Source organism: Rutilus rutilus, assembly GCF_951802725.1.
Source record: "Rutilus rutilus genome assembly, chromosome: 6".
NCBI lineage: Eukaryota > Metazoa > Chordata > Actinopteri > Cypriniformes > Leuciscidae > Rutilus > Rutilus rutilus.
Window position 1 is genome coordinate 21474185 of NC_140214.1, and position 13492 is coordinate 21487676.

Here is a 13492-nt window from a genome sequence, read left to right on the forward strand (position 1 = left end):
TTTATTTGATTTTGTACAGGAAATGAACTCATTGTGAAATATACAAAACCTAGGTTTCACTCAGTCCCAAGTATTTATATTTGTGTATATAAAAATATTTATATAGTATATTTATGTTAAGAAAGTCGTCTTTGTTTTTGCTCATAACAAGTCCATAAGCAATGTTCTTTTGAGAAGAGTGGCCTTCATTAAAGTATGTCAGTAACTGATGTCTGGCCTTGAAGAAACAACATTCACTTTACTAAACATTGATGGCTTTTACTTTAAACACTGGGGATTTAGAATGAGCATTTTTAGGCTTTTGAAAAATGTAAAACTAAGAAATTTGATTCTGGACTATTTCACCTATCAAATATGACATTGCTCATATCTGTCAGATGTTCTGACTTGAATTGAAGCACAAGCTGTTCTGTTGGATCATGGCGTTCTTGAAGTTCATGTAGCTTTGTTTAGTGCTGCTGTCAGTAAAGCAAAAGGGGGACATTCTTTCACATTCAATAAAATTTATTTTTCAGTTCAATTTTTCAAATTGTTATAATGGTAATATATTTTGCAACAAATACAAAACGCTAAATTGAAATTGTTATGATATGAGTGGTCTCTGTCGATTTTCCTACAATTTCAAAAAGGTTAATTATTAAGCTTGAAAGAACTGCAAACCAGGAGTTGTTTATAACATATTTATTTATACTGTACAGATGTAATTGGCAATAGTGTAGACAAGGTCATGTGCACGGTGCTACAGTTCATTTATGCCAAAACCCTGCTGTGTAAAATTAGTAAACATGGCAAAATCAGGTCACTCCTCCCAAGGGCTCATGTCTGTGTCTATGGCCACACAGTTATATGCAGCATAGCGAAGCTTCTCTTCACAAACTTTAGCACTGCGGATTAAACACATTTAAAATACAGTCAAAAAAGGTAATAACTTTTATTCCGTTATTATGAAATCATCCAAATATTATATTACATAAACACACCTTGGGTATTTGGGTAGATAAAGGGTGCTGGAACATGTGGAAGATTGAGGAAGTGCATCTGTGGATTCAGACCTAGACAAAAAATGCATTTGATTAATGTTTATTCAGATCTAAATTAACATGATCTCTTGTTATTTTCTTTACAACTTACCCTTGTTTGTCTGGAAAGATGTAAATGGGAGCAGGAAGACGACTTCTGCCAGTCACAAACCTCAAAAACCTGCTACGATCCTCTGGCAAAAGTGTAAATAAATCAACATGAGAAATTTAGGTACTTCCTTTTGCAAATAACTAGAAACAGTTGTTTCACGTATGATAAGGAACCTTACTGACCATTGGTGAAGTTCATCAGGGCTTCCCATAAGTACTGCACTCTGACATCTGTTTGTTCCAAGTCTTCATAGCGTGCTGATAGAAAATAAATAAAAAAATGTATATAATGCAAGTAATTTAATGTAATATATATGAAAAATGACATTAACAAACATTTGATCAAATTCTAGCGAAACAAAACACTCAATTCAAATTCAATATAAAACTTGGGTCCTGAAGTAAAACTGGTTGAGAATGACTGCTGTACAGAGCTGTTATACTTTAATCCACTATTCGGTTCAGCGCCTTCGAGAATTCATGCTGAGGCAGAGAATATAAATTATTTAATGCTCATGTCAGCTGCTGTATGACTCACTGAGGCGTTTAAGGGCCTCCACTGTGATCTCTGGGTCTCCGCACACTTTCTTCTCCACTTCCTGCCATGTCAGGAGATCAAGCACAGCTTGCGGCACCACTTTCACCAGTCCTGCCTGCATGGCAGCTACCTGTAGTGCAGGAACACAGCTTGGATTAAGCACAGGATTTAATGGACAGATTGAGAAATATATGCTTAGTACGTCCTCAAAAAGGATGTTGTTTATTCTGTTAATTCCAAATGCAATAGTTTTCTTTTTACCTGTTCCCGGCTCTCTTCTAGTCTCGATTTCTGTACCAGGCGTATGAACTCCATGCGATCCTCATATCGGACCACCACTCCACTTCCTCCTGGAATCAGCTCCACCAGCCGCCCGTCACTCAGGGGTGTGGTGTACACAAGCTCCTGGCCAAACTTAAAATCAAATGTGTCCTTGTCCATATGCTCCATAGCCTCCAACAACTTCACCTAAGAAACAACATCAAACATGTTCCATCAGTTCCACTGATTCCAGTAGTCAGCACAAAGATGCAAAGAAAAGACTGCGGGAGAGATATATGGGCTTCTTACCAGCACTGAATCTACTGCAGGAAAATCTTTCGTCCAGCTGACCGTTTCTCCAATCAGCTGCTTCCACACCAGCCCTGGCAAAGCCAGAACCTAAAGGATAAATATTATGAAATCCCCTTTCCTACCAAATGATCAAGGAAAGCCAACTTTAAATGAATACTAAGGTCCCACTGCAATTACACAACACAACTGACCAGAAAGTCTTTTCCACGAAGAGCTGCGCCCATTAGTTGCCCAATCCACTCAAACTTGTGGAATTCTCTGCATGAAGGATTTGGCACATAGAAGTCTCTGGCCTCTCCAGCTCCCTAATACAAAAACAGTTTAATCTTTATATAAAGAGAGGTTCATAACTACCCTGTCAGTTACATTAGAGTTAACTCCATTGCAAAAAACAAACAAAGAAACATAAAATGTACAATTACAGAAAGTGCATGCAATAACTTGTTTGTTACCTGGTTAGAGGTTCGAGTGAAGAATGGAAGTGGTACAGGGCACTCTGATGAGCTGGGACAAAGCTCTTCAGACATGTCTGCTAGGCTGTCTCGAAATCCACCGCCTGCTAGAAAGAAATCTCAGATGATGATACTGTTTAATTTCAGACATGTGAAATAAGTTTATCACTGTATGACCTTGATCGATGATGCCTTCTGCAATGAATTTACACTCCCACCACTGGTCATATCGTGCTGGCCACCTGTAAGAAAGAAATATATATATATATATTTGTGTGTAAAAAGTATAATAAAGTGATTGTTTAATAGAACTAGTATTTTTTGGAGCATTTTGACTATTTAAAAACATAAAGTACAATAAAGTCCAGTAACTTCTGTGATTTCACAAAAAAAAAAAAAAATATATATATATATATATATATATATATATATATATATATATATATATATATATATATATATATATATATACAGTGCTATGCATAAGTTTAGACACCCATGCTAAAGTTGACTAAAAAGAGGAATAAAAAATCATCTTTTGGAAATTGAACTTAATGCCTTAATTTAAAAAATTAGGAAAAATCCAACCTTTAAGGACACCAATTTTCTTTGTGAATGAATAATGTATCGTAAATAAATAAATGTTCTTCCTTAAAATACAGGGTGCATAAGTTTGGACACCCCTATGTTAAATTCCCATAGAGGCAGGCAGATTTTTATTTTTAAGTTTTTTATTTTATTTATTTTTTAGGATACTATGCATCCTGATAAAGTTCCCTTGGCCTTTGGAATTAAAATAGCCCCACATCATCACATAGCCTTCACCATACCTAGAGATTGGCATGGGGTACTTTCCATAATATCATCTCTGAATGCAAATCAAACTAGCTATTAGGCTAACTAAAATAAAACCATGACAATCTCTAGGTATGGTGAAGGCAATGTGATGATGTGGGGCTATTTTAATTCCAAAGGCCAAGGGAACTTTATCAGGATGCATGGTATCCTAAAAAATTTTTTTCTTTAAATACTTAAAAATAAAAATCTGCCTGCCTCTATGGGAATTTAACATAGGGGTGTCCAAACTTATGCACCCTGTATTTTAAGGAAGAACATTTATTTATTTACGATACATTATTCATTCACAAAGAAAATTGGTGTCCTTAAAGGTTGGATTTTTCCTAATTTTTTAAATTAAGGCATTAAGTTCAGTTTCCAAAAGATGATTTTTTATTCCTCTTTTTAGTCAACTTTAGTATGGGTGTCTAAACTTATGCATAGCACTGTATATATATATATATAGAGAGAGAGAGAGAGAGAGAGAGAGAGAGAGAGAGAGAGAGAGAGAGAGACTACCTGTAGTCCAGTGTTTTTTCATACTTGTCAGACGGCTTCAGACCCTCATACACCTACATAACGACAAATAAAAATTATAAACAATACTATTCAAAAGACTGGGGTGTCTTTTGATCACTGTAAGATTTTTAAGTCTCTTATTCTCACCAAGGCTGCATTTGTTTGATCAAAAATACAGTACAAATGGTAATATTGTTAACATTGTATATCACATTAGGGTGGTCCTTATTTTTAAAGTCCCCAATTGTCATGCTCTTAACCCTTCAAATTGTTCCTTTATATAAGAAAATGCTGCATGCCAATTTTTATGGCAGTAACATAATAATTACTGGTAGCTCAATAGCTTTAAACTTTCTGAGATTTTGATGATTTTCATAAAAAACGATAATTTGAATTGGTATTGTACCTGGCTAGTAAAATTCTAAAAAAATCTCCACATATTCCATATGCTCCATATATTCCTAAATATGTATTTTAGATGCATATCTCAGTTTACTTATTGTAGAAACTAAATCCAAATTAACCCATCCATGACCCGGTTTAGCAGATTTACCTTTCCTGGTGGAATCAATACATATTTCTATTGATGATCACCTTGGTCATTGTTTGGGTTTAAAGCACATTTTTTGGTTTAAAAAATTACATTACGTTCTGGTTTGACCCGGAACTTTGGCCGAATCAAGCAGATTATCAGGAGGCACAGGCAATTATACATGCAATGAAAGTAGTCAATGATCACGCAGAGAGAGGAGTGGCTCTGATCAAGCTGATACAATGGCTATCTCACACACTCTGAAGAACAATTGCAGTTTCTCCTTCATGTGGTGGAAGATCACCGACGGATCTATCCAGACTGCAAAAAGTCAACACTGGCTGCTGAGCATCAGAAATGAGGGATTGTTGAAAACTTTGGGCTTTTTTTTAGATTGTTGTCATTGTTGTCATGTCAGTGTTGCTCTGATTTCAATAAAATGTAGTTCATTTGCAGCAACTTTTAATATTACTTGCATATCACAATATATCACGCCGCACAGCTTAACATAGGCAATCTTCCACATGATTGAGCTACCTCTAAATATCTTTTTTTTTGTCAACATTTTTGCATATTTCCAATTTTGAAGTTAAAAGGAACAGTTTAAGAGGTTAAGACACTAACATTTTGCACAAAAAAAAAATTGGACTTTAAGGACCACCCTAGTATAACATTACAATAAAAATATCTGTTTTCTATTTCAATATATGAAAAAAAGCTATTTATTCCTGTAATGGCAAAGCTGAATTTTCAGCATCATTACTCCAGTCTTCAGTGTCACATGATCCTTCAGAAATCATTCTAATATGATGATTTGCTGCTCAAGAAACATTTCTAATTACCCTCAATGTTGAAAACAGCTGTTTAATACTTTTGTGGAAACAATTTTTCATGAATATTTGATGAATAGAAAGTTCAAACGTACAGCATTTATTTGAATTAGAAATCTTTTTTAATATTTTGAAAGTGTTTTGCTGAATGGAGCAAAAAACCTTTGCACGATAGTATATGTGTTAGGCAAACACAGAACAAATACATTTTGTACATATATAGGCACATGTGTTGTGGACTACCTGAGTGAAGACAGCATTTTTACACGTGGAGTCCAGAGTGGGGTTGTCACGGTGCTCCATGGCAAGGCGACGGTTGATGTAAAGGCGGGGCATGAAGTTAGGCTTACTGGTCTCAGAGTCCTTCAGGCACTGGGTGATGAGGGCAGAGCGACGCTTGGACAACAGGAGGAACTGCTTTATACACTACAGAGCAGCACAAAGTTTGAGGAAAGAGTTAAAAAAGAGAGTTTGGCATGGGGTGTGTGCGATATGACAATATTAGATTGTGAGTGATTAAAATGTCTCCAACATTTGCCTCATGCTGCACATTCTATCGGTTACAGTTTTTTTGATTATCATCTTTATCGCGGTTACTCTCACGTGACATTACGTTTTTTCATCATCACGAAAGTTTATTATTTGCATGCGATTTAAAGCCTTGCCAGTTTAAACTTCTGATCAAGCGGCAACATTCTGATCTGAAAAATGAAGCCTACCCGGAAGTGCGAAAAACTGCAATACATCGAAAATCCGCTAGAGGGAGGTCCCAAAAGGGAGCAAATCTCCATAGCCCCCATGTTAAAGGGATAGTTCACTTTGAAATTAAATTTTGGTATGTTTTAGCTTACCTGAAGGGCATCCAAGATGTAGGTGTCTTTTTTTCCTCAGTAGTTTCAATTTTGATATTTTAGGTCAAACCGTTCTTGTCTGTCAGTCATATAATGCAGGTCTGCGGTCACTGTCTCAAAACGAATAGCGAAGGCGACATCTAGTGTTTCTATATCTATATCCGCCCGCGTGCGGGTATAGAAACACTAGCACTAGATGTCGCCTTCGCTATTGCAGTTCATTAGCCAAGGCGACATCAGTGTATATATCTATACCCGCCCGCGCCGTCAGATCAGTTGGACGCGGCTTTGTTCAAGAGGCAAAAACTATATAAATACGGTTCGTTTTCTCACACAAACCGCTCGTTTCGTGTCTTAGGCCATCAAAGTGTACTTACGATGGGGAATTGTTTAATTTGGATGGTGGGGAATTGTTTTAATTTGGACTTGTGCATGCTCTTTGAGACAGTGACCATCGACCTGCATTATATGACTGACAGACAAGAACGGTTTGACCTAAAAATATCAAAATTGAAACTACTGCGGAAAAAAAGACACCTACATCTTGGATGCCCTTGAGGTAAGCTAAAACATACCAAAATTTAATTTCAAAGTGAACTATCCCTTTAAAATGTCCGTTTTCACAGCATAAATTCATGTTTTTACAGGTTGGTCCCATGGACTTTTATTGTATTTTTCGATAGCTTCCGAGTGCCTGACAACTGTGAGGGGGGTGAATTTTTTTCTAACTTGTTAGTTTAGATCGTATTTAGATATAAAATATATGACAATAAGGGCGTGGTTAACTTTGAGTGACAGCTTGATTGACAGCTGACAAGGCAGCGCCACGGAGAATGACAACAAGAAGCGCCATTTTTTAATACAGTTGACATATAATACTACTGTTTATGTATCATGAAATGTAGTTTTAAGAGTTTTTCAGGCGAGAATGTAGTTGTTTAAAGCTCAAATCTGTGGTTTATTTAAAGATTTATGAAAATTTTATCCAGTTGATCCAGCGATGACCGGGCGCTCGGCGTTCATGTACCCCACCTGGAGCAGTCTTTCATCGGCTTGACGTTATGAGGTTTGCCGCCAATGCCGCAGACTCTGGCGTCTCTTTAGTGGTTAAACATGAGATATTGTGTATATCTATATCGTCTTGTGTATATCTAATGGCCGATTTTTGGTCTCGTGAATCTAAATTTTTTTCCCTGGACAATCGTTTTGGCTGAGGGGAAGTTTCATAACTTTATAAGCTATTTAACTTTACCGATGTATAGACTATAGAGCGCTGACTTTGTATGTTTGACTGAATTGTTTGCTTTATTTGTATAGCTTCTTATACCTTTTACGTATACTTTTATAATGGCTAATATTGATAAAACTGAAATTTAACAAAAAGAGACTGGGTTGAGTTTTGTCATTTTAAATTTTAATACAACGAAGATGATCTGTAATGTTGTTTACTGCAAAATCTGTTGTTTAGTACAAATGCACATATTGCCTGGACCATAAAATGTGTAATATTTTTATATTATATTTAAAATGAAAAGAGGCAAGTTTGTGTTTTATATTTTGTTTTTTCATAAATAGGCAAACGTTATGTGCAGTTGAATATAATCAATATGCGTTGCCTGAACCACATTTGTGTGGCTATAATGTTTAAGATTTCTTTAAATGAAAACGAAAAGAGTTCGTATGGTGTTTTATAACATATTTCGTTGCCTAAAATAAGAGATAACCGAAGTAGCAGAGCGAGCTGAGTGACGCGCGCTGCGTCAGAAGGTGGGCGGGGTTAGGATTTCCCAAGATTTTCCAAGATGGCGCCGCCCATACCCCCCATAAACGGCTTCAAACCCGTTCTTCAGAAAGTCTATGGGTGACGTCACAGACGCTTTGTCCATATTTTTTACAGTCTATGCTTCTGATATACAAACAAGACACACTTGACCTAGAAAAGAGTACTAACTTTGATCTGGTTGAATGTTCCAAGGCTGTAGTCCCATGCAGGCACCATATGTGGCAATAGACTATCCAGGAGTGTGATGAACCTTTAGACACAAAAAAACAATACTGAGTCAACAAAAGCTCACATATAGGCCTTACCACAGAGTCCTGCACGGGTTCGGGTGACACGCAAATTTTGCTGAAACTGGTGAAAAATATCCAACTGTGTCGGATACGGGTGCGGGTCGGGTCGGGTCGGACAAGGCTGAAACACAGGTCTAAACACGGGTTTAAACCAGTCACGTGCAAACGTAAAAATATATGCATATTATTAGGAACACATCTACAAAAATATGCCTGTATTTCAAGTTGATAAAATAATTTAAAATCCATATCAGTTTATTTGTGCCCGCTTCCTCCCAGGAGTCTCTAGGCCTACTTTCACTTAAAAAAAAAAAAAAAAAAAAAACCCCAACCGAGCGATCTGCCTGCAGTCATCGAGATGGATCCTGAGTTGAAGAGAAGAATAGCTAGTGGAGATTGTAAAGTTGTCGACAATACGTCATCAAAAATCAAGCCCAGTGTGTGGGAGAAATTTGGAGTTATCTCAGATGAAGAAAAAAATACTGTGAAAGGCTTTGCAGCATCCAAGACCTGCCTTAAAGTTTTCCTGTTGGATAGACGCAAATGTGGAACTTCATCGCTGAGAAAGCACGCAGAAAACTCTGGTAACAAACCAAGCAGTTCTATCGAACAATATTTTTCAGTATTTTTATTTTGCTTAATTTAACACTGTCAAGTATGTGTGGTGTGAAGGGCGTGTTTGAACCCGAAATTGTCAGATGCAGGCTAGACGAAATTGCGTGGCAGATATAGTGTTGTAGCCGCGTCTGTTCAGTTTTGTGGTAGCCATGTTCTTCATGTAGCCTAGGATAGGCCTTTTGACAGCTTCGGCTGAAGTTGTCCTTGTGTTAATGGTCGTTACTCGTGTAATAATTTCTGTATGACCTGGCAATACACATTTTTGTAAGTGTGTCTATAATGTGATAGGCTAAATTGATTTTATTTCGGGTGCGGGTCGGGTGTCAGTTCTATTTTAAGCGGGTCGGGTCGGGTGCGGATTTTAATTAGTGCTGCTGTCGGAAAAGGAAAACGGATCGGATGCGGTTTTAAGCACTGCGGGTACGGGCGGGTGAGGATTTACAAAATCGGACCTGTGCAGGACTCTGCCTTATATTGCTGGGTGTTACCTCTGAATGACCAGAGCACGGCGATAGAGGACATCAGGAGGGGTGCCCTCCAATCTCGGGTAGCGCACTAGGTTGGGAGACTGGAACACGTCTGCGTTGAGGCCCAAGTCACGCTCGCAGGACGATTTGATCTTTAGACCCCTGATCCGTACATCGATTCCTTCATCTACAACAAATTATAATGACAAGAAATAGCTAAGAATCGAGATGAACAGTCATGAGTCTGGCTTTCTCTTTCAGATGACAGCATGGTCATGTCAGATGAATCTTACCTCTGCATTCCTCAATCCTGATCTCTATGACAGGCAAATGTGATGTCATGTCCTCCAGAACACAAACCTCTCCTATTAAGTTGCTATGAGAGAAATAAAGCCATACTGTTGCAATATTCAAAACTGTATATAGCCTTTACATATTTATAACTTGAAAATGGTGCTACTAATATAGCATGAGCATATACATATAAAATGATAACTGGCCACAAAAACTGGGCTTTTAAACCACACTTAAAATGTATGAAAGTTATTGAATTAGATAACAAAATAACAAACAGACATTTATTTAAGAAAAATGCAAATATCCCAAGCACACTTTCCAAAGAAAACATTGCACCAAAAAAGTTTGGTAGGCTTTAAATAATAAAACACATTACTTACTCATCTATTGTTACATCACTGTATTTCTTGAGATTATCTCCCTCTCCACCATATACAGTCACTCTTTTAGGCATGTAGTTATCATCTGTTGAGTCCACTGTTAATATCAGTTTGCTAAAGGAAGAGGAAATAAAATAAGTCATATGTTTTTATGTTCAGAGTTTATAATCTGACTCAAATACATTCAGATCAAATATGATGTTTACAAACACATGATGTTTGAATCCAATAAAAATCAGATTTTGTGGAATGCGATCAGATCGGATTTCATACGATGTTGACACACCGAATATTGACAACACGGTCTGAGCAAACTCTGATTTCAGACAGTCAGTCTCAAAGGTTCGGATTTGATAACCAAACCAGGTTTGAGTGCATTGTGAACAAAGTCCATGATAATTAGAGTGACTAGCAAATCAGTTGTCCTTACTTTACCACAGTGCCTCTCTTCATGTGCAGGCGGATCCAGTGCTGTCCCTGCATGCCATCGCTCTCCCAGAATGTCTCAGTGTCTCCATCTGTCAGGCAGCTTGCACCACCACTGGGGTCCTCCTTCAAACATAAAAACTTACTTACTTACTACTAATACTACTTAGTACTAGTCTAGAACATCTTATATGTTCACTCACAGCACTCTGCCCTTCACTATTACACAAAATGATACTAAGCCCTCACACACCGAACTAGAAGACACATCAATGCTGGTCACGCATTGCTTCACACTGCCAAGATTTTCATCTTCCTTCCCAATGTGGTCGTAGAAGTAGTGTACGAGGTCCTCGTCACATTCAAACATCCATGTAGGAGGGACATACCTGGAAGACAGAGATTGCATACAGTCCCACACAGAATTAGGGTATATATATATATATATATATATATATATATATATTTTGACAAAACTTCTTAACTGTTTTTTATTCATATTAGAAAATATTAATTAGACTAAAACAGGAAATATCAAAGAGAGTTTTGTTTAATTATATTATAGAGAATTGTTTTGTCTTTTTTTTTTTCTTTTTTTTTGTCAGAGGCAGAGCATCTATTCACCTCAGCTTTCGAACAGCGGCCTCGTCCGGCTCTGCAACCTTGGGTTTGGCACCCATGTGTAAGGAGTTTTCCACATCCACCACCTGCTCCCACCTTCATAGCCGTTAAGGAAAAATGCTGGTTATTTATATCCGTTGAATCGTCAGAATTTTATTCATTTTTTTACTATCAACAGTTTTATATGTTAATACACGCATTTCACATTGACAGTCAATTCAAGTACTGAGCCGTAACTAAACTGAATATGTCAGACTTCCTAGTTAAATTTTAATGGCAGTTTATTTTATAGAATGTAATTAGAACATTATAAAAGTTTTATCCCCCTGCCTCCTGGCCAGAGATATAGATTACCGGATGTGTAGAAAGGCCAGGTATAGTAAGAGTTTTGCTCCTGTATCTATACGAGCTCTAAACACATAGGAAATCGGCCATTGATACTGTATGTCATCTTATGCTCTCTCTTTTTTTGTGATGTCTGTGATTGGTTTTGATTGTATTATGATATGTGACCCTGGATCACAAAACCAGTCACAAGTCGCACGGGTATATTTGTGGCAATAGCCAACAATACATTGTACGTGTCAAAATTATCTATTTTTCTTTTATGCCAAAAATCATTAGGATATTAAGTAAAGATCATGTTCCATGAAGATATTTTGTATATTTCCTATCGTAAATATATAAAACATTTCTTTTTGTGAATGAATGCAGCTCAATCGCGAACATAAATGGACAACTTTAAAAGCGATTTTCTCAATGTTTCAATGTTTTTTTTGCACCCTCAGATTCCAGATGTTCAAATAGTTGTATCCTGGCCAAATATTCTAACAAACCATACATCAATGGATGGAAAGCTTATTTATTCAGCTTTCATATGATGTATAAATCTCAATTTAAAAATTGTGACCCATGTGACTGGTTTTGTGGTCCTGGGTCACATATGTTGATAATTTAACATGTTATGTGTTGTCTGTGTTATTTACGCATCTACAGTGGTAACTAATTTCCTCTCGAGGACAAATAAAACTAGATCTATCTATCTATCTATCTATCTTTGATGTCACTTTTGATCAATTGATGCATCGTAGCTGAATATAAGCATTTATCTTTAAATAAATAAACGTACTTTTGAATGTCAAAATTTTGCTCACAATTTGAAGATTCACAGTGTACATGGGTCAGGGAAATAGAGAATGGTGGACATTTAAAAATTCACAAACCTGCTACAAGGCTTGTGGTCATAGCCAAAAAGCTGCTGTTGGCGGCTGATGGTTTCGGGAGATTCCACCGGCACAAGTCTGTCTCCACCTTCTGTGTGTTTACACACCAGGATCCAGCCCTCCTCTATGTCCAGACCAGCATGATACTCCTCCAGCTGCTCCTGTGATGGACAGAGCACTCAAACAATCAGAGGGACAAACAAAACAGGCTGACTCTCATTTGAATGTCCATTGAGCTGAAGAGTGGAAGATTCTGGGAGCCACACCAACAGATTACATGCAGTGACGTCATGAACCAGGAAGCCCCTTGTATTCTGATATCAATGATGATACAGCAGATCAATAAGAATAGCGTCTGACTCTGACACCAGTTCCAGGCAACACATAATAATACATATACATGTTGTACCTTGCTTATTTTGACCCACAGGCCATGACCGTTGCAGTACTCCTCCCCTGTTGTCCGTATACATGTCGATTTCTTGGGCTCGATGTTGCACTTGCATGATTTCTTGTGTGGCGCCTGATGCGGGCTCTCCCTCACCGACACCACGCTTTTGCCACCCGAGTTGCCAGCTGTTGACGAGGACGCGGAAACGGAGCCCGACGACGAATCCTTGCAGATTTTGTAGCAAACCTCTTTCGGCACGTAACACAGGGACTCCGGCAGATGTTCACTTTTTCGGAAACATTCAATGCACTTGTTTAAAAAGCGTATTCTCCCCAGGAGGATGTTGGAGTTGACGTCCGGAGACATCCCCTCCTCAAGTTTGAGTGCGCTAGCCGGAGAGCTAGCTGAGGATGTGTCAAAACTGAGCAGTTCGGCCGTCAGCAAGCATTACACTCGCATATGCTTGACATTTAGTTACCTGTCTGTCCGCTTTTATTGAGATCCGATGTAATAAACGAACAGTACGATAAAAGACTAGATACAGTTAGGCATTTTTACTAGCTCCAAAGCTACGGATACTGGCATCTGTCAAGACAGCTATGTCACCGGTCTAAAGGGCGACCCGCCCATGTGTGTGTTTACTCATCCCCCCTACTGGAAAGACTGCCTGTTACACTCCACTCATTTTGGTTTATTCTTCTTCTTATTCATTTTAAGTCATAACGTCTTTAAAT

The 13492-nt window shown here is 37.8% G+C and overlaps 1 protein-coding gene across 1 annotated transcript; it reads right to left on the reverse strand.

The window, feature by feature from the left end:
* Window positions 1–666: 666 nt before the first annotated feature.
* On the reverse strand, window positions 667–13394 carry hectd3 (HECT domain containing 3). The gene is made up of 21 exons (XM_084411755.1): window positions 12777–13394; window positions 12368–12528; window positions 11148–11240; window positions 10777–10912; window positions 10528–10649; window positions 10098–10211; window positions 9714–9796; window positions 9442–9607; window positions 8214–8295; window positions 5655–5837; window positions 4050–4102; window positions 2871–2935; window positions 2694–2797; window positions 2433–2546; window positions 2239–2328; window positions 1930–2136; window positions 1669–1798; window positions 1314–1388; window positions 1132–1213; window positions 981–1052; window positions 667–884 (listed from the first exon to the last, which is right to left on the reverse strand). Exons 1-21 carry the CDS (start codon window positions 13122–13124, stop codon window positions 800–802), a joined length of 2565 nt encoding a protein of 854 aa, XP_084267881.1. The 5' UTR covers window positions 13125–13394; the 3' UTR covers window positions 667–799.
* Between the last annotated feature and the right edge of the window lie 98 nt (window positions 13395–13492).